General features: G+C 43.3%; 1 protein-coding gene across 3 annotated transcripts in view; it reads right to left on the bottom strand.

Annotated features, from left to right (window-relative positions):
- Positions 1-1,542: 1,542 nt before the first annotated feature.
- NaPi-III (Na[+]-dependent inorganic phosphate cotransporter type III) overlaps positions 1,543-22,499 on the bottom strand; it is a 34,621-nt gene continuing 13,664 nt past the window's right edge. For 2 of the 3 annotated variants that reach the window (XM_080271914.1, XM_080271915.1), the window contains exons 4-10: positions 15,439-15,621; positions 14,900-15,019; positions 13,048-13,110; positions 10,139-10,306; positions 9,285-9,571; positions 8,477-8,715; positions 1,543-7,844 (exon numbers count right to left, since the gene is read on the bottom strand). In XM_080271914.1, coding sequence (XP_080128040.1) covers positions 7,754-7,844; positions 8,477-8,715; positions 9,285-9,571; positions 10,139-10,306; positions 13,048-13,110; positions 14,900-15,019; positions 15,439-15,621 — 1,151 coding nt within the window. In that variant the 3' untranslated portion in view covers positions 1,543-7,753. The remainder of the gene's footprint in view (positions 7,845-8,476; positions 8,716-9,284; positions 9,572-10,138; positions 10,307-13,047; positions 13,111-14,899; positions 15,020-15,438; positions 15,622-22,499) is intronic. The other variant, XR_013897249.1, reaches the window with a different exon arrangement.

Genomic DNA, 22,499 nt, shown 5'->3' with positions numbered 1-22,499 from the left:
ACTGAATACAATGTCAACAAGATGAAGGTAGAGAGTAGAGCCTAATTATGTCTCTATTATTTTATACAGAGCTCGTCTCCCTTCAGCTCTTTATTTCCCAAACATACCGGGTTGCACAGAGCTCTTCTCTAACATTTGAATCATACAGAGCTCATCTCCCACCCATTCTCATCCACATGTCAATGCACATTAAGTAGTGTACAAACCCTGTTCTGTTGTCTATATTCTCAAGGCATACAGAAGCTCCCTAGCACTTCCTCCTTACTAGTGTGGCTGTGCACTTGATGGCATAGGCTTGTAACACCTCTTCCTTATTGATTTATTTTGTATACTGCACCTTATCACCATCTTGCATGTTATTTATACTGTTTTGTGTTATCATACAGACGCCTCGTAGTAGTAGCCTGGTAATAGCCGTAGCCCCAGGTTCATTTGAAATGTGAACCCAACTGACTACAGGCTGATGCTGTCCTCCTGCAGTCCACCATCATCCTTTTGGAGGATAGGGAGGGAGCTGATGGACATATGTATAGCCAGGCAGTGGAACCACCCTGTTATGTCAGTGACACCACATGAAGGCGGCCCTCTCCAATACCAATTTGCATCAACATACAACAGGATACTGAGGTGTAATGTGCAAAATAAATCACAATGGAAAAGGTGTTGAGAAACCTGCATGGTCACTTACATGGCCCTAATATTTCCTCATACAGCAAGTTTCTGCATTCTATACTCTGTTCATTTTAACTAGGCAGTGATTTCTGTCCTTTTGTACGTAATTTCCCTTAGTTCAGTGGTAGAAAAAGACAATATTATGGCTCAACATCCTTTCCATGGCACTTCTTCGTGACTAGCAACATATTCTAGTGTCAATCCCTTGTTACAGCTCAACCTTCAAGATGGAGATGGCAATTTGGGCCCTGTTAAAGTGAACAGAGTAGACAGAAAGACAATACCAGGGCTGTGTATTGTCCACATAACACTTCTTCGTGATTGGCATCATATTCAAATCTCTTCTTACAACTCAGTAGTGAAGATGGTAATTTTCTGCCTAGTTAAAGTGAACAGGGTATAATCAATGCTGAAATAAGTATAACATAAATTGAAGGAGGTGGAAGAAAACAGAGGAGAATTGAGGAGAGATTTATTCCCGACTATTCTACTGCGTTTCTTTCACCTCCTTCCCATGTCAAAATATCTCCACATACAGGAGGAAATGAACCATGTGTGAGAAAATGAACCATGTACAAGAGAATATTAACCCAAAAAAAGGAAGTTATGGAAGAAAACACAGGAGAATAGAAGTGTATTTATTCCCGACTGTTCTACTTCGTTTCCTTCACCTCCTTCCCTAATCGGTCAAAATATCTCTATGTACAAAAGGAAATTAAGCTTTTGAATCTGGGGCTTTATTTCTTTTATTCCTACCTCTATTAGATTATTATATTCAGCTTCCGAATGGCCTCTAAGGATGGTGATTAGGCTATTTTTTAACCACCCAGTTTGAGATGTATGCTTCGTGTGTGTGTGTGTGTGTGTGTGTGTGTGTGTGTGTGTGTGTGTGTGTGTGTGTGTGTGTGTGTGTGTGTGTGTGTGTGTGTCTTTTCCATAAGCTTTATTTTATATTTATTCATTACCAAACTCCTTCAAATGTATTACCAAATCCCCCTCTGTATTTTAAACTACTGTATTCTATGACAGTATTTATATAGGCTATTCACTATAATATGGCAAATAACAGAGTTCTTTTATAATATGCAATCACTGGTCTTTCAAAAATGGGTGGGGGGGGAACGTCCTCCTCCCCCCCTCCTAAATCCACGTCTGTAAGCTGAATAAAATTGTACAAGATGGCAGGAATAAAATTAAAGATATTCCCAGGTTCCACAGGTCAATGCATGGTATGGAAAATAAAATACAAAAGACTACAAAGAGGAAAGTGCCAGACAGCCTCCTAGCACAACGAGAAATATTGGCTCGCTGATCACACTGCAACACCCACTCGACATACAAAAAAATCAAGACTTACGCTACAATTAATACTACTGTTATCGTTATAAAAAATTATGTATATTGTAAAATAAATAGTACATACATATCAATCCAAAAAAATGAGCTAAACAGTAAGACAGTATACATTGTGGTTATCCAGGCAGACTGAACCGCTTAACTGGCTTCACATACCGTAACGAACACACTTTCTGACGCTGCTAATATGGTGATGTCTTTTTCTGTTTTTTGGACGATTTAAATAAGACTGGGAGAGGTTTTTAGCAATTGGAGGGTTTAGATAAAGCCTCCATTAGCCTCGTCACTGCTATGGGGATCTCCTAAGCTCAATAGAATGTTTGATAATAGTAAAAGAAGGCATCACCAAATTGTAGGGGTTTGGGTAATAGGACTGCATGACTCAAACTGCCTGTGACAGTCCTTACAAATGGTCTTATAAGGCGACTCCTAATCACCTCTTCCTTACCAGAATATTTCACTTATTTTCGTCTCTTGTTAATGCCGATACAAAGACTACATCAGCTACATGAATAAACTGGCAAGGTAGAGGTGTTAAGAGGCCTACCAATCTTTCACATATACAGCCTAAAGTCTATACAGCACAGTACGTCCTCAGTAGATGTTGTCATGTTCCAAACTATCTCAACTTTTCCATATATGTTTTAAAATAATGGAAACTGGAAAATTAGCTTCATAGGTACCAATGGGACGTTTAATTCAAATTTTTCCGTACCTTACTATGGATTTCATTCGTTCATCATTCATTGCCAGACGCCATGTATCCCAAACAGGGTGGCCAAGGGCTTAGAGTTAATTGTTTTACAGGGAGGGGCACTAATCCTCCACCAACCCCACTTGACACGTAGGGAGTTATGCCAACAGCATCTGGTGTTCCCAGGCGGTCACCCATCCAAGTACTAACCAGACCCAACTATGGATTTACAGCAATAAAATAACAAAAGGTAGAATTCACAACACTGGAACTTTGAAATGAGTGACATACTGTACGGCGAAGACTTCCTGTACTTAACATAGCTTTGGAAATTGCGTACAACTTATTTCCAGACAGAACACTGCCACATATTCTTCCGTACATTTCAATACTGGTGTGGTAAAGGCAGATTCATACACTAATCTCGCCAAATCCGATGTATGACGGATTCCAAACCAGCAAATGCTTTTCTTTCTTCAAAAACACCCAAGTGAGTCTATTGTTACAACTCTTTCTACATCCTCACTGTCCTCTGTGCATTGTGTATAAAAATAAAATACTGTTACAATCATCATGAATGTTACAAAAAATTCATGAAGGTATACGTATAGCACATACACAAAGCCCCATCACTCTTCTCATTCAGTTTACAACACGACTAGTTTACAAACCCATTATGATTTTCCATCTCTCTAAAACCCATATTCCAGGTGGCCATGGAGGTCCTTAACACCTTTTCCTTAGTGATTTATCTTCCCTAGTACACCTTCATTCTCGTGCATGTGTTATTATTATTTCTTTTAATACAAACAGACTTTGCATCGACGTTATACAGATCCTGAGGTGTCATTTGCATAATAAATCACTGACCTCTTAACACCTGTTCCTCTGTGATTTATTTTCCGTATTACACCTTATTCTCTTATACCTGTATGTTATTTATATCATTTTAATATCTACACAGCTTCCAAAAATAACACACATCAGGATATAAAACTGTAACAGGCAAAATAAATCGCTAAGGAAGAGGTTTTAAGACACCTCCAGACACCACTCGATCCACCCCATATATAAAAAATCATGTAACCGCCGTAGACTCACATGCAGCATTTCGATATTGGATTGTGCCATTTTTTAAAACTGAAATTTGAACCTGAACAGTTTTGCATAGTTTGAAAAATGCACGTACAGTACCTTCCTGCGACACAGACACCTTCCTCCGACACAAATCTTCCTCTGACACAGACATCTCCCTCCGGCACAGACTTCCTCCGACACAGACATCTTCCTCTGACACATAAATCTTCCTCCGACACAGACACCTCCCTCTGACACAGACATCTCCCTCCGACACACAAATCCTCCAACACACACATGACACACAGGAACTTAACTACTCTTGTACTGTACTATTTCAACATGAGGTTCAATTCAACATGTCAGTACTGCCCAGCGTAACACCACATTGCACTGCACACGCTTTGCAATAATCCCTGCAATCCCATGATGCACTTTATCTATCTAACGTATCTACTACCAGACTTAGTCCCATACGAGGTGGCCATAGATGCGTTGCCTCCATGTCACTTTGTCTGTACTTGGCTACCCTCCCTCCAACTCACACTTCCCTCCCTCATACCTCTCACCTACCCTCCCTCCAACTCATACCTCCCTTCCTGACATCTCTCTCCTCCCTTCCCTCCAACTCACACCCTCTCTCCTCTCTCTCTCCACTCCATCCCTCCATCACCAGCTGTCACACGGGCACCAAGCAATTTTAACATGCACATCATCAGGACTGAGGGATTACGCATCATATTTGTGCACTGACCAACTTCTGATACAAATATACATGTAAACAAAATCCTATTAAAATAAAGATGTATACACCAACGTTGAACCTCTCTGCCCTCTTCACTTGGTATAGTTTTTCATACATCTGCTCTCACTAACACGCACACACACACACCTCTCTCTATATACTTATTTCTGGTGAACAAGTGGCCTGCCTCGCTACAGAAGCAGCTGATTATTAATGAGAATGATTAAATATGTAGCTATGAGTCTTTATATATACTGGTTTATAAATGTCCTACCCTGAACAAGTGAATATTTATGATTATGATTAAATATGTACTTATGAGTGAGTCTATATTCGTTTATAACTGTCATACCTTTGAAGAGTGATTTATTATTTATGATAATGATTAAATATGTAGTTATGAGTTTTATTTACTGGTTTATGTATATCCTACACTGACGAGTGAATATTTATGAGTTTAAATATGTAATGAGGTTTTATATTGGTTTTAAAATGTCCAACAATGATGCAAATGTCTGTACTTATGCAATGAATGATGAAAAATGGAAGAACTCTGCAATAACATGGTGCAGCGTGGGTGTGGTGGTGTGCCGTGAATGATGATGGTGATGTATTTTTGAGCGAGATAATGGCGTCTACATGAGTTCAATATACACTTTTAGTTCAAGATGAGTAACACAGTGATCAAGATGAAGGAAAATGTTGAAAAAATGCCTTTGAAATATGAATCAATGTTCCCTTAAGTGAAAGACTCCCAGCCATTGTTCCATCTGTCCAGCCCGTCATTCTTGAAAAAACGTAATGTCTTGTTTTCAATTACTTTTTTTTGTCCAGCGTTTGCTCCGTGAAAAACATTTCTTCCTTTCAATTTGCCTTTTTTTCATATGTCCAGCGTATGATTCTTGGAAAAAATACAGGAATCTCCTTTTTTCAGTGATTTCTTGTTTAATGTCCAGTGTATGATTCGTGAAAAACTTAATCTCTTCTTATCTTTAATTTTCTTTCTTTTTTCCCCTCTCTCTCTTTCTTTTTTCTTTTTTTTTTTTAGTCTTCTTGCTACTTCCAGACTGCTTCCCTCAGCTTTGGGGAGACTTTTCAAAATAGAGAGACTGGAGGCAGCTTTCCCCTAAATCATACACCTCCCCAAAACTGGAGAGAGAATTGTCTGGAAGTGCAATGAAGGCGAAAAAATATACCTGGAGAGTACCGTATAATCAAATGGATGGAATTAACCTGTTCCATTTTCAAAAGTTACCTCAAAACACCTCAACTTCAATCATGTTGTTGGAATATACAGGGTGTGTCAAGAGTCTGGAAGCACGAGGACAGATATAACATTTGGGACAGCCCTTCACGTGTCGTTTCCTCACGTAGTAAATTGACTTGGGGATGGGAACAACCTTTGGGTCACCCTGTTCCATGCTCTTTCCCCCGTTTCCAGACTTGTGACCCACCCTGTACAGTATAATGGATTGGAATGCTACATAGTTCCACTGTCAAACTCTACGCAATTTTCTACATAGGTAAACTGCTTGAATATACATCATCTACATTTTCAAACAGCCATTACACTGTGGGATAATGATATACTGTACTCCTATTAATACTGAGTGTGCACCTACAGTTTAACAGTATCAGAAAGCACCTGTATGCCTAAGCTGTATTTCGTATATATCTACTGTGGTATACCTCTACTTAGCGCTAGTCTATCACCTCCTGAATCGTATGGAAGAGGTGGATGATTGGAAGGCTGCTGATTAGGATATAAACAAGGGAAAATACAACTCAGCCTTTCCCATCACTGTCACATACAAAATTCTCTCTTACTGCACTATTTTGATTATATTCCTTATTTTCAGTAAAGCAAGAGCTTGAGATGATAATACTGATCTTCACAGGGATACTGGATCACATCTCCCAATAGCACAAACAATGGAATGAACGTCAGCTTTCCCGTGATGCTTAAACGAACGTCAGCTTTCCCGTCAACAAGTGCTTTCTAATTGCACACGTTAATGAGTCCCTATGTACTGTTCTATGCAAGACTGCACACATGTGCCAAACTTTCCTTCTCTTTTACAAGTCTCCTAAGCTGTTCCTACCTTGTTATATGGACTACTGGACTCAATAGAGCAATTTCTCTCTTACTATGGACTCTCATCAAACTGTTTTATGAAATACTGTACCTCATTACAAGTTCCCTCCCTCTATGGAATCTTGTGAGCTATTTCTATCTCACCATCAAATAATACTGGGCTTAATATAACACTCTCCCTTTCTCTTTGTAAATGTGAACCTTGGACACCCATGAGTAAAGGGGACATGAGGACAGCTGGTCATCAAAAAGGAGTGTCGAGTGATATATATGGACATCTGGCGAGTCAGGAGTACTTTCGGTTAAACTGGGTACTTGCAAGGTTTTGAAATATGCTTTGAGATTATAGCACTAAAATATATCTGAAGCAATTTTTTTTTATATATCTGAAGAGTCTGTATGTTTAAAAATCAGCAAAAGTGGCTATTTTTTGCCATACTACCACATGTTATTTTTTTGCCAGTGTCCCTTAGGGCTAACTAGGTGTCGGCCTCTAAGTGACATCTGTGCCTGGAGCCTTTTATGATTTTTTTTTTCACTGCTAGTATTCAAATGTTTATATCATGTTTTTTAGTTAGCTGAATTCAGAAAAGCAAAATGGACTTCCAGTTACATAGCAGAATACAAAAATAAAGGAAAATGGGTTCTTAATCACATGTCATACCGTGAGAATTCCCAAACTTGCACGTACCCTGTTGTGAAGGATGTGGGGTGAGTCATGAGATGTCCCCCTGAGTGTGAGGACATGTTGTTGTGTGGTGAGGTCCCTGGCGGTGGTGGCAGAGTACAAACTATACCTCTTTCACCGTAACTTGGCCTGGATTTCCTTCCTTGTGTGGCTTATTCACATACTTCAGTGGCAGGAAAAAGAATGCTTCGGCTCTACATCCTTCCCATTGCATTTCTTCCGACCACCTTCATCCACGTACCTCAGTGGCGGAGACAATGCTACGGCTCTACGTTCTGTCCACAGCACTTCTTCCTGACCAGCAGTATCTTCCAGTGTTAATCTTCTGTTACAACTCAGTATTCCAGGAGCGATGGCAATTTTAGGCCAAGTCAGAGTAAAAAGAGTATATCACAGCTATCCCATGGAGGTTGATACACGTTGGGGCTACATGAAGGCAATCCTCAGTATCAGCATCAGGAGGGCCGATATGCCAGCGGTGAGAGGAACAGTGACCACCCAGGCGATGACAATGTTCCTGTTGATGGAGGAGATTCAAGTTAAATGCGGAAATATCTATCTATCTATTGCCAGACGCCTTAATCCTATACGGGGTGGCCACAAACAAATTGCCTCCATGTCGCCCTGTCCCCCGCCATTTCACTGCCCTGCTCCCAGCTCGCACCCCCCTCTCTCATATTCCTCTCCACTCCATCCCTCCATCTCATCTTTGGCCTCCCCTTCCCTCTCTCCCCCTCCACCTCACTCCCATACATAAGAGTAACGGACCAAATCTGAAACATTATGAAATATATGCCGAAGAAATTAATGCAAAAAACTACAAAAGCATTACACTTCTATGATCATTCCCTGGCACAAGTAAAGAGTCATGATAATAAGGGCAAGTGAATCGCCATCTTTATCATTCCAACTACTATTTTCCAGCCAAGGAGGGGGTGAAAAAAGAACCAGTGGCGTATCCAGGTCTTAACATCTGGGGGGGTCATGCCTGTTTTGAAATGGCCCACTCCCAGACCCCTCCCAAACCACCCATAGCTATGCCACTGGGATGGGAAGAAAAGAGAGAGAGAAAAAAGGGAAAACAGAAATTCATGTGTAGGTATGCCACTGGGATGGAAAAAACTGAAACTCATATGTAGGGTAACTGACCTGAAGAGTTTCCAGTCCACTCCCTGCCTTGAGGACTTAACCCAGCCCACAAACACGACTGAGCCGACTTTGCAATGGGTGGTGGAGATGGGCAGGCCGATCTTTGAAGCCAGGAGCACAGTGAAGGCCGCTCCGATCTCAATGGTGAAGCCAGAGGAAGCGGTCACTTTGGTGAGGTCCTCGCCAATGGTCTGGATAACACGTCGGCCCCACACCCACAGACCCACTGAGATGCCAAGCTGTAATGATGATGATAACGATAATAACAACAACAATGACAATGATAATAATAATGGCAAACACAATGATGATAATAACAGTAATAATAACAATAATGATAATCATGACACCAACAATAACGATAATAATTCTACTTTGTTTTATTTCATTTATAAAGGCTCCGATATGTCTGTATACACCAGCCTTGATCACCTAAGGGCAGAGCTCCATGCTGCTCAAAGTCTATCAGCCTCTCTGTTCAGTCATTTATCCCTGAGGTCACACTGTACGACCTCATCCCAGGTCTACCTCTCAGAACTCCAACCCAAACATTCAAACCTCTTTCCCTCTGTACTAAGTTTGATGAAAATTAAATATTGCTAAATGTATAGACGAGGGAAAGAGTGGACAAAAATATACAATAAATGCTGACGCCAATCACAGTTACTACTCCTGCACACAGTGGTTTTACTCTCAAGTTTGAAGCGTTTATTCAGCAATGGGAAGGTATACATATAGAATTAGCAAAACACAATGCAAAGGAGTACACAGATAAAGAGTGGCCGAAGAAGGGTGTGTCAGTACTCACGCCGCCATAGAGGAGAATATAAATGGGTGCAGGAGACTTCTGTGCAACGGATCCCTCTGTGTAGATGGCCCAGAGTGCAATGAGGGGCCCAATGGCGTTACTGACATCGTTGCCACCGTGAGCGAAGGACCCGAATGTGGCTGTGAGGACCTGAAGGAAGGAGAACAGGGACTTCACCTCAGGACGGTCTGTTTCCTCCTCCTTCTTGTCAGTCAGCTTCTCAACAGACACGATCTTGACGGCGTTGGTGTTGACGAGGGGGACTTGACTGTTGTTCTGGGACACTCCTGTTGGGTGGGGAAAAACAGGATCAGTATTATCCCATCCCTGTTCCTTACTAAATCAATGGGTTTTGGTCTGACACACTCATGTAAGATATAAGCAAAGTCCTCATAAGAGTCGAAGTACAGTTTTGCAAAGAGACAGAGAAACAGTGATAGTAAAGATAAACTAACATCATCCCTCCTTGCTACAGTATCATCACGAAATTGAACTCACAAACCACAATGCCCACACGACAATACAGCCTCCCACACCACAACTCATCCACCTCACCCATCAATCACAGCACATACAATCCATTATCACAGAAGCATATGTAAAGACACCTGGTATGCTGCAGAACACATAAATCTCTGCCAAGTTAAGGTGAAGGAACTACAGCAACTTTTTCACCCTCCGACCTGACTGACACACCAACTGACTCCGTGGCAATGGGAAGGCTGTCACGGTTGGACTAAGTTACGATAAAAGTGTCAGTCTCTTGGTGTAGGTGTAGGTGTGATCCAGTTCCATCAGGTGAAATATACAGACTACACTAGCTACGTCCCCCCCTCCACTCCCAGGTAACTCACCAATGGACTCTGTGGGACTCAGTAGATTGCCGTTTTTGGTCTCAGCACCGATATACCCGTTGCTCTCTGTGGCACCGTTAAAAGTGTAGGTGGTGGCTGGTCCGCTCACAACGCCCTTCTCGATCACTGACAGCTCACGGTTGGGTGGTGTGGGGGAGCGAGAGTTGTCTGTGGAGGAGTGAGAGATGAATATGTGAGGGAAAGAGGTTTGAAAATATGGTAAATGATGGCAGGTAACCCCCATTCACTACAATTATTTTTCATCTTGTTCTTGCCATCACCAATCAATTTATTTCAGCTCAGGAAGGACCACTTGTAGAGAAGGGATTAATAAAGCTATCGTCTAACCCCTGCATAGTGAAAATCCTCTCCTACCCTGAATAAATAATTCTGAAACGGCAAAATTACAATATAATAAAAAGATGTCATTGTAACAAGAGGATTTATGGCTTAACAATGCTAATGTTTTCTGTACACTAAAAACTACTGTACACTTGCATTTATTCTGGACAAGTACAAGTAATGTGCAGTGTCAAGGATGTAAATAACTTGTACGTGCATAATGTAATACCTGAGGATAGTTTCTTGTTAAAATATAATTCCAGTTTGCCCAGAACTGTACAGGAAAATTTCCTTTGTTGTATGTTCTTCGTGATCTGAAAACATACCAAAGGAATATCTAGACAGGCCTACATCTGCCATATTCCATACAATCTGTTACTGTCTGTCACTCGTGTTAACTTGTGGCATTATCAACAACAGCCAACACAGCATGAAGCCAACGCCTCATAAGACAAGATGGCAGAATGAACTCGGTGAAGAGAGAACCAGACAAGTCCATTTCTAAAGGTTTTTATATTGAGGTCTTAGTGAGATATGAATACAGTAATGGAAAGTTAAAAAGAAATCAAGTGAACACTTCACTGCCTGCGGCATGCAGCATATGCCGTTAGTACCAGAATGGGTGGTTACAGTTGCCTCAGACATAAACAATGTCAGTTACACTGCAATACAAGACAGTTTTCAAAAGCAAGGGGACAGATGAGGATTTTTAGTTAATGTATTTGAAGGGAAATATTTGTAGGGCCTTGCCAATCATGCACTCAGGCCTTTGTGTTTACCTGCATTGTATAACAGTTCCACCATTTCTACGTTATCTGCAACAGTACCAAGTTAATATCAATTGCACTGTATTAACTCTAACCTCCTCAATCCAATTACGTGTTTTTCATATTCTTCCTGCTGCCTCACACAATTTCATTCAACTTTTGGGAGATCTCTGACAGTGAAGGGCAGATGAAGGCTCTATCAAACCTCTCCAGTTCAAAAATTTCCCAAAAGCTGAATAATGTAGTCTGTGAAAGGGGAAAAATAAAAAACACACACTTGACTGATGAGGTTAGCAATCATCACCACCATCCTGACTTTCTTCCTGCCATTTTCCCACCTCACTATGGGCTGGGTTTAGACAGGCACTATTCAATATATCATACACCCTTAAAATTATCCAGTTTTTAAGTACTGAATTCTTAAAACATCAAAATGAGGAAGTTACTGGCATTTTCACCAGTTCGTTCTTCGAGTGAGGCAGACTGAGTGGCCGGCTGTGATACTGCATGAGTTTACTGTATATGATTATCATTGACAGTTTCTTTTCGTATCTCATTATAAAAGCTGACGTGTGTGTGTGTGTGTGTGTGTGTGTGTGTGTGTGTGTGTGTGTGTGTGTGTGTGTGTGTGTGTGTGTGTGTGTGTGTGTGTGTGTGTGTAGGGAATGAGAATGTACTGTGTGTGTGCATAGAGAGTGAAGACGTACTGTGTGTGTGTACAGAGAATACTGACAATTAAAGGAGACTTGTAGTGAGGATGTACTGTGTGTGTGTGTGTGTGTGTGTGTGTGTGTGTGTGTGTGTGTGTGTGTGTGTGTGTGTGGAGAGTACTGTCAAGCTTATATTTCTCACAGGATATTAATGTACAGGTAGTTGTGACCCAATCTGAACTGTGACCCAGTGGACTACAGGATGAAGTTGCCCTCCTGCAATCCATCCTCAATCTGGGAGATGGAGGGAGATAAAGTGCAGTTCTATTACCAGGCACCTTTACTGCTCACCCCTATCAGTGCCACCACGTGAAGGCGACCCTCTTCCAGCACCTCTCATATGATACTGTCGATCTATTGCCAGACGCCTCAATCCCGTAAGGGGTGGCCACAAACAAATCGCCTCCGTGTCGCCCTGTCCCCCACCATTTCATTGCCCTGCTCAGAGCTCACACACACCCTCTCTCATATACCTCTCCACTCCATCCCTCCATCTCATCCTTGGCCTCCCCTTCCCTCTCCCCCCCTCCACCTCACTCACACACACTCTCCTCGTCAGTCTCTCACTCTCCATTTTCTATAGTGCAACCTGTTTAGTGTATCAGGGTGTGCTACAGGTGACTATCTCCATTCTGACAGTATGGGTCATATTCCAAGCAGCTTTTTGTAACACCTCCTCTTTAGTGGTTTATTCTGCATGTTACACCTCAATATCCCTGTCGCTACTGATGCAAACTGTCAATATTAAAAAGACAAACAGCTTACAAGAGGATGTTAAGGTGTTATGTTCAAAATAAATCACTAAGGAAGAGGTGCTACGATGCTTCCTATGCCACTTAAAATATGCATCACTACCACTGCAAATAGGGGGTGGAGCTGGAGAGGGAGCCTTCATGGGGTGGCACTGATATATCCAGGTAGCTCCACTGCCCAGGTATACAAACGTCCCTCAACTCCCTCCCTGTCCCCCAAAAGGAAGATGGTGGAGTGCAAGGGGAGGGCAACTTCAGCCTGTAGTCCACTGGGTACACTTTATGAACCTGGAGCTACAACAACTACTACCACTACCACAAACACATACATCACTCACCAGCAGAGTCAAACGTAAACTTGACTTCATTTTCCTGTTTGGTGGCCTCGTCTGCAAGTTGAGCTGCAAGGGACAAGAAACAATTAATAGGCTGGAGAAACTACAGTCCACGCAGCTAGAAGCAAATGGGCCACACTCTCATACATTCACCATTCAAGCCCCGGGAATCCTGACTCCAACTCACAGGCATAACCATCTACAATGATATACTTCACACCGCTACTCACACTCTGATATTACTGCAGGTAAGAGACTACACATGTGGAGAAATTACAGTCCACGCGGCAGGGCACACTGATAGAAGTATAAACAGCATAAATGGGCCACACTCTCATACATGCACCATTCAAGCCCCTGGAATCCTGACTCCATCTCACAAGCATAACCATCTGCAATTACATACTTCACATTGCTACTCACACTCTGATATTATTACACAGACTACACATGTGCTGAAGTACGTACAACTTTATGATTGAGATTAAAAAGTACTTCAGTTTTCTACCTATCTACCTATGGCAAGACGCCTTAATCCCGTAAGGAGTGGCCACAAACAAATCGTCTCCATGTCGCCCTGTCCCCTGCCATTTCACTGCCCTGCTCCCAGCTCACACCCCCCTCTCTCATATACCCTTCCACTCCATCCCTCCATCTCATCCTTGGCCTCTCCCTCCCTCTCCCCCCCCTCCACCTCACTCACATACACTCTCCTCGTCAGTTTCTCATTCTCCGTCCTCTCCACAGTTTTACATATCTTAATTTCAATCATGGCTTCAGTATTATAGGGATGCCTTCACGTGGTGGCTCCAATATGACTGTCTGGATCTACTGCCCTGTTATATAAACGTCCCTCAACTCACTCCCTATCCCCCGAATGAGGATGGTGGACTGCCAGAGAAGGAAAACTACAACGGGCAGTCTATCAGGTTTATCTATCTATCTATAGCCCGACGCCCTAATCCCGCAAAGGGTGGCAGCAGACAAAACGCCTCCAAGTCGCTCTGTCACCCACCATTTGACTACCCTCCCCTCAACTCACCCCCCCCCCTCCCTCATATACCTCTCAACTCCATCCCTCCACCTCATCCTCGGTCTACCCCTCCCTCCACCTCACCTACATACACCCTCTTAGTCAGTCTTTCACTCTCCATTCTCTCCACATGTCCAAACCACCTCAGTGTATTTCTCCTAATCATCTCAACCACATCCACATCCACCCCACAACGTTCCTTCACTTCTTCCTTTGTCAACCTGTCCCTCCATGTCACTCCAAATGCTCCTCTACTAACCCTGGCTTCAGATGTAAACAAAAGGATAAAGGGAGTTCTATGGAAGTTATATGGTAGTAGTATCTAATCTATGGGATATGGGTACACCACACATACCACACCAATCCCCTTATCAGTTACCTAGTCCTTAAATCGTGATAACTGCGTCTAGAATTGTTTTATCTGGTTAAGCGTAAAGAATGTCCACTGAGATGAACATGTAGCCACCACAACATCACAGTCTATATTATGCTCTCAACCCCACATTTCAACCCAGACTCTGTTACTTATCCTTGCGCATGCCCCTCTATTCCCTAACCTCCAAAAGGATGATGGTGGAGTGCAGGAAAAGCGAAATTCAACACTTATTCTGCTACGTATCCTTGCCAGTGCCCCCCTATTCCCTATCCCCCAAAAGGACGATGGTGAAGTGCAGAAAGCTCGCAATTTCTCCTTGTAAATGCCTCTCGACTCCCTATCCCCCAAAAGGACGATGGTGGCGTGCAGGAAGAGAGCAGTTCCCACCAGCTGTCCACTTAGCTCACATCCACACTAATCTGCAGCCACGACAAGGCCATTCTTACCCCTGATTGACTTCCTCTGGCGTGGTACAACGAAGAACTGAACGATAATGGCTGTCAGGATGCCCACACCAATGGCAGTGATCACGGCACCCCACCAAGGGATTACGTCCATCTTAAGTACTGCAATGGAAAGGCAAACGTTAGCATAATTACACTTCAGTTTACTTACCTGTACACGTTACATACACTTCAGTTTACTTACCTACACCAGTCTACTTATCTACAGACGTTACATACACTTCAGTTTACTTACCTACACCAGTCTACTTATCTACAGACGTTACATACACTTCAGTTTACTTATTTACACTTCAGTCTACGTATCTATAAACGTTACTACAATTACACACACATTCTACTTATCTATTGACGTTACTACAATTATACACACTTCCAATTGTAGTAGTTGTAACAGTAGTAGTAACAGCGATAGCAGTAGTAATGGTTATAGTAGTAGTAACAGTAATAGTAAAAGGGGTGGTAATAGCAGTAGTAGTAGTAGAAGTAGTAGTGGTAGGCGACACACAACAGACACTTACTACTGGGACCATCATGAACCACAGAGAACACGTTGATGAGGAGGGTGAAGCCGTAGATGAAGGGCAGGGCACGCAGGCCGGGCTCAAGAGGCTTCTCCTTCTTAAATATGAAGTGGTTGAGGACGAGGTAGATCACGCCGGACATAATCCCAGACATTACCGGCGACACGAACCACGAAGCGACTGAAAAGGAAAAACACAAGTGAGGTGGTGTGGCCATTTGGAGAGACTAACTAGGAGAGTGTATGTGAGTGAGGTGGAGAGGGGAGAAGGAGGGGGTTAGGGGAGAAATACATTGAGTGGTGTGGCTATGTGGAGAGACTAACTACGAGAGTGTATGTGAATGGTGGTGTGGCTATGTGGAGAGGATGGGCAGGGAGAGACTAACTAGAAGAGTGTATGTTAGTGGTGGTGTGACTATGTGGAGAGGATGGGGAGAGACTAACTAGGAGAGCGTATTTGAGTGAGGTGGTGGGGGGAGGAGGGGGTTAGGAGGCGTTAGGAGAAATACACTGAGGTGGTATGGCTATGTGGAGAGGATGAGGAGGGAAAGACTAACAAGGAGAGTGCATGTTAGTGGTGGTGTGACTATGTGGAGAGGATGGGGAGAGACTAACTAGAAGAGTGTATGAGTGAGGTGGAGGGTGAGAGAGGGAGGGGGAGACCGGGGATGAGAGGAAGGGATGGAGCGGAGAGGTAAGTGAGAGAGGGGGGTGTAAGTTTGGGGGAGGGCAGTGAAATGGCGGGGACAGGGTGACACGGAGGCGATTTGTTTGTGGCCACCCCTTACGCGATTAGAGTCTGAAAATATAGATAGATAGATATACAGATAGACAGACGTGGATAGATAGATATAGATAGATAGACGTGTAGTGACTGGTCTATCCACTCACTGCCTCACCTCACACCACAAAGGCCAAGGCTGAACTGTGACATACTGCTTCCTGATCAACACCCTCACAATCCACCATATCTATCTGTTTATCTATCTATCTATTTACCCACTCCTGTCTATCTAATCTATCCATCTATCTTTCCTTTTGTATCTATCTATCTATCAGCACTTTACTGGACCGTATTCTAGTCAGCATTTTCAGGATCTCACAACTATACTCCATTCACTCTAACTTGGCCTAAAACTGCCATCTCTCCACCTTGAATGCTGGCCTGTAACAGGATATTAACACTGGAGAATCATGCTAGTCACGAAGAAGTGCTGTGGAAAGGATGTAAAGCCATAACAATTTTTCTTCCATTGAGTTACGTTATGAGATGGAGGGATGGGGTGAAGTATATGAGAGAGGGGGGTGTGAGTTGGGAGCAGGGCAGCGAAATGGCGGGGGACAAGCGACGTGGAGGCGATTTGTTTGTGGCCACCCCAAACGAGATTGAGGCGTCTGGCAATAGATAGATAGTTACGTTATACTGACAACAGGACGAAATATCTGGTCAAATTTTCAGAAAGTGAGAATACTGACATTAATTTGCTTTTATTATTATTATTATTATTATTTTATTATTATTAGTGTTGTTAAGTGAAGACGAAGGGGAACTGCAAGGCTTGGTGGATGGGGAGAGTGTGTAAGAAACGGAATCTAAAGGTGAATGTAGGGAAGAGTAAAGTGATGGTCTTTGAGAGAGGTGAAGTCAGTGAATGTACAGTGAGGTTGGATGGTGAGGAAATGGAAAATGTGAGTGCGTTTAAGTACTTATGTAGTGTGATGAGTAAGGCTGGAAGTTTGGAGGATGAAGTGCTTGAAAGGGTACAGCAAGGAAGAAAGGTTGCTGGTTCTTTGAATGCAGTGATAAGAAACAGGGAAGTGAGCATGGAAGTAAATAGTCGCTGCATGACAGTACTGTGATACCGTACTAACTCTGATGTATGGAAGTGAAGCTTGGACCTGGTTGGAGGGACACAAGTCAAGAATGAGAGCAGTGGAAATGAGTTATTTGAGAGAAGCCTGTGGAGTTACATGGAGAGACAGACTGACAAAAGAGGAAGTGAAGGAATGTCGTGGTGTGGATGTGATAGGAAGCGTTAGGAGAAACACACTGAGGTAGTTTGGCCATGTGGAGAGGATGGAGAATGAGAGACTAACTAGGAGAGTGTATCTGAGTGAGGTGGAGTGGGGGGAGAGGGTGGGGGAGACCGAGGATGAGATGGAGGGATGGAATAGAGAGGTATATGAGAGAGGGAGGTGTAAGCTGGGAGTAAGGCAGTGAAATGGCAGGGGACAGGGCGACATGGAGGTGATCTGCTTGTTGCCACCCATTACGAGATCAAGGCATCTGGCTGTAGACAGATAGAATAGACAATAATATGAAGTAGTCTGGCGGATTCAAGGTTATCAACACGAACGGTATTGAGAGTAAACGACAAGGGTAACATGATTTTGTAAAGGTGTAATTAAATGCCTTTGACACCTGTAAAAACACCTGTTCAGCAAGTGTTCATTAAGGTGTTTGTTCAGACGTGTTGCTTACCCCCCCCCTCTCTCCCTCGGCGGTATTCTAGTAAGGTCACTAACACCTCTTACTTACCGATTTATTCCGGATTCTGCTCCGCTGTGTTATGCAATCTATGTAGAACGGCTAGAAAGGTCACTAACACCTTCTCCTTACCGATTTATTCCTGATTCTGCCCCGTTACTGTATTCTTGTGTTATGTAATCTATGTAGTGAGGTTAGGAAGGTAACTAACACCGTTTCCTTACCGATTTATTCCTGATACTGCTCCGTTACTATATTCTTATGTGTTATTCATGCAATCTATATCGATATTGAAAAGACAGTGGTTTGGAAAATAAATCGCTAAGGAAGAGGTGTTAGGGACATTCATAACCGCACTACATAGACTGCATAAATAAATAGCACGGGGCACTAACGGTTCGCAGCACTTTTTCGATAGCAATTTATTTTCATTATTACACATGGACATTCTCTTCTGCATTTTTATTTTTATGAGGGGTAACATGCGGAATAAATCGCCATGGAAGAGGTATTACGGCAGCTACAAGACCCTTCACGTGGTGGCACTGATATGAGTGGACGGTGGAGCTGCCTGGGTATACAAACGTCCCTCAACCTCCTTCCCATCCCCCAAAAGGAAGATGGTGGACTGCAGGAGGAGGGCAACTTCAGCCTGCAGTTCACTGGGTTCACGTACAGATGAGGCTGGGGTTACTACTACTACAACTGCTACTACTACTATCAATACTACTCAACCACTCAACCTTCTCGTCCTCCTCGCACTAGTCTTACCATTACTATTACTACTACTACTACCACCATTACTACTGCTACTACTACTACCACCACGACCACCACTACCACCATTACTACTACTATCATTACTAATACTGATACTACCACCATTACTACTACTACTACAACTACTACCATTACTACTACTACTACCACCACTATTACTACTACTACTACCACCATCACTACAACAACTACTACCACTACAGGTCCTCCCAGCGTCACAGTTACGTAAGGGTCTTTCCCCGTCCCACGTCACCCACCAGTGCTGTTACGGGTACAGATATGTCTTAACACCTCTCCCATACCGATTTATTATTGATCTTTCCCCTCCACATCCACTTCTAACGCAAAACCGTGATATAAAAACGATATAAATAACATATAGGAAAATGTTAAGGTGTAATGAAAATAAATCGCCAAGGGAAATGGATTAAGAAACGTGCCGTGTCCACTGCAGCTGCTCCAAGGTCAATTAAACAAACCTTGAAACGTGTGCAGTGTTTAGACCTTTACGTGGTTACTAAAAATAGCTTCCCTCATGAGAATAAATCGCTTAGGGGGATGTATTACGAAATCAACGTGCTGTGTCGATTGCAGCGGCTCCAGGCTCAATTCGCAAACAATATCTTGAAACGTGTGCAGGGATTAGACCTTTGCGTGGCTGTTAAAAATAGCTTCCCAATCAGAATAAGTCGCTCTGGGGGATGTATTACGAACTCAACGTGCTGTGTCGATTGCAGCGGCTCCAGGCTCAATTCACACGAGCCTTGAAACGTCTGAAGGGTTTGGACCTTTACGTGGTTACTATAAATAGTCCCCCGTCAACACCACCACAGAAAATGGACTGGCATGCTTACTCAATTTACATCCATCAGTTCCTTAGGCGATCATCATCCACTCACGTGATGTAGTGCTGCCTACTTCTTCCTTCACCTTTATGCTTTTTCTGACTGTCCTCCTCTCTTCCTATTTCTCACCATCATCCACTCACGTGATGTAGTGCCGCTTACTTCTTCCTTCACGATCATTCTTTTTCTCTCTGTCCTCCTCTCTTCCTATTTCTCACCATCATCCACTCACGTGATGTAGTGCCGCTTACTTCTTCCTTCACGATCATTCTTTTTCTCTCGGTCCTCCTCTCTTCCTATTTCTTACCATCATCCACTCACGTGATGTAGTGCTGCCTACTTCTTCCTTCACCTTTATCATTCTTTTTCTGCCTGTCCTCCTCTCTTCCTATTTCTCCCATCTTTCCTGTCACTTCTTATTGCTTTTCTTTCCTTTACAGGTGGCTTTACATTGAGTGACAAGCCAAATGGTTACCTGTTAGCCAAGAAACCATTTACAACGCTGGGTGGTAACCATATAACCAACCCATACGTGTTTCCTACGTGTCAACAAATGGGTTGGTGGAGGGGTAGTGCCCCTCCCCGTAAAACAACAAACTCAAAGGCAAACGGACACCCCTTATGAGATTATGGCGTCTGGCTAGAGACAGATTTTCTTTCTTTAAATATATATATTGAATGATAAATAAAGCCTCTAAATAATATAAATATATGTACTTTATTCCTAGTAGGTGCCTGTGTCGCCTTCAAGGGGCGGCACTGATATAACTGGGCGGTGGAGCTGCCAGACTATACAAATGTCCTTAATAATTCTTGTGTTTTACTTGTGTTTTACTGATGCGAGAATGTTACGGCGCACCATGCTAAATAAATCGCCAAGAAAGTGATGCAACGGAGCTTCCTACGCCCAAACAAGATTAGTGACGTGTTGTGCAGAAAGTACCCGGACGAGTTAAAGCGCACACATCCCAGCTACTGAGGCCACACAAAATAAATCGCCAAAGAAGTGGTGTTACGGAGCCTCCTTAAAAAAAAAAAAAAAAAAAAAAAAAAAAAAAAAAAAAAAACAGCTCTCAGTATGACATGTTGCGCAGAAGGTACCCGGGCGAGCTGGAGCGCACGCACCCCGGTTAATGAGGCCGCACAAAGACAAGCTCTCAGTGTGACGTGTTGCGCAGAAAGTACCCGGGCGACCCCAAAGACAAGCTCTCAGTGTGACGTGTTGCGCAGAAAGTACCCGGTTACTGAGGCTATAAACTAATAAGCAACTCAAGTGTGTGTATTTTACCGGTCGCCTCCAAGTTCAAGGTCGCGAGGGCTGAAAGGATGGAGGAACGTATTTATAAAGGAATCTATACTCCTTTCACCGCAACTTGGCCTAAAATTGCCTCTCCATGAATAAATCTATACTCCTTCCACTGCAACTTGGCCTACACTCCTTTCACTGCAACTTGGCCTACACTCCTTTCACTGTAACTTGGCCTACACTCCTTTCACTGTAACTTGGCCTAAAATAACCCCCTCTCCATGAACAAATCTATACTCCTTTCACTGCAAACTTGGCCTAAAATTGCCTCTCCATGAACAGATCTATACTCCTGTCACTGTAACTTGGCCTAACATTGCCTTCTGTCCGTGAATACTGTAGATCTATACTCCTGTCACTGTAACTTGGCCTAACATTGCCTTCTCTCCATCCTGACTGCTGCAAGGTTGTTAGGTACGGCTGGAGATGAAACAGTGAGAGGAGTGGAAATGAGTTCTTTGAGAGGAGCATGTGGAGCTACATGGAGAGACAGACTGACAAATGAGGAAGTGAAGGAGCGTTGTGGTGTGGATGTGGCAGGAAGCGTTAGGAGAAACACACTGAGGTGGTTTGGCCATGTGGAGAGGATGGAGTGAGAGACTGACTAGAAGAGTGTATGAATGAGGTGGAAGGGGAGAGAGGGAGGGGGAGACCGAGGATGAGATGGAGGGATGGAATGGAGAGGTATATGAGAGTGGGTAAGTTGAGGGGTGGGCACCGAAATTGCAGGGGACAGGGCGACATGGAGGCGATCTGTTTGCGTCCGGTTACAAAAAGACAGTGACCTCATTCCTTAGCTATTCGGCAGCAGCACAGCCAGGGAAGGGGGGAGGGGGGCCAAACGCAATTCTATCTCACACACGCACACACACACACACACACACACACACACACACACACACACACACACACACTATCTGCGTTCAGCGTCTGTGTCCTATCCTACCTTCTTGCTAACACATCATGACTACCCTGTAACCCTAGGGGGGTGGGGGGGCAAGGATACCACTGAGGACACCCCCCCAAAAAAAAACCTAGGCCCCCCCCTCTCTCTCACTAGATAATATACACAATAAATCCAAAACAACTTAAGCACAAGCGATTTTATAAGTCTCTCTCTCTCTCTCTCTCACACACACACAAACACACACAAGCAAGACGAATGAACGGTGAAGGACAAACGCATCTGATTGGTGGAGCCCCGTCGCCCCACCCCCGCCCTCAGCCAATCAGAGACCGAGCGTGCGACTCCAGCCCTCCTCTCCACCAGTCACAGGCCACGGGAGAGATTCAAACCCCTGCCCCTCCACCAATCAGCGTTAGGACATGCATTCTTTGACGAGACGTGTTCCTGGGTGCATACGCTTCCTTGCACCTTCTCCTTAGCGATTTATTTTGTATACTACTCTATAGACTCCTCTTGCAGGCTGCCTACAACTTCATATACTCATGGATTGTTGGAGCAGTAATGTATACGATGATAATGAGTACTGTTCGGAATAAGTTGCTTTGGAGGATATGTTACGAAATCCTCAAAACTTAAGCTACAATATGGCTGCCTCACCTTGATAAATTAGATGTTGCAAAAAGAAATCCGGTTGGGAAATATATTTTTTTTAATTACGCAATTCAGTAGAGAC

The sequence above is a fragment of the Coenobita brevimanus genome, chromosome 48 (genome assembly GCF_032717465.1).
Source record: "Coenobita brevimanus isolate Jiangsu-jjx chromosome 48, ASM3271746v2, whole genome shotgun sequence".
In the NCBI taxonomy this organism is placed as follows: Eukaryota; Metazoa; Arthropoda; class Malacostraca; order Decapoda; family Coenobitidae; genus Coenobita; species Coenobita brevimanus.
Note: the sequence above shows the minus strand (reverse complement) of the source record. Positions and strands in the feature narration are given on the sequence as shown.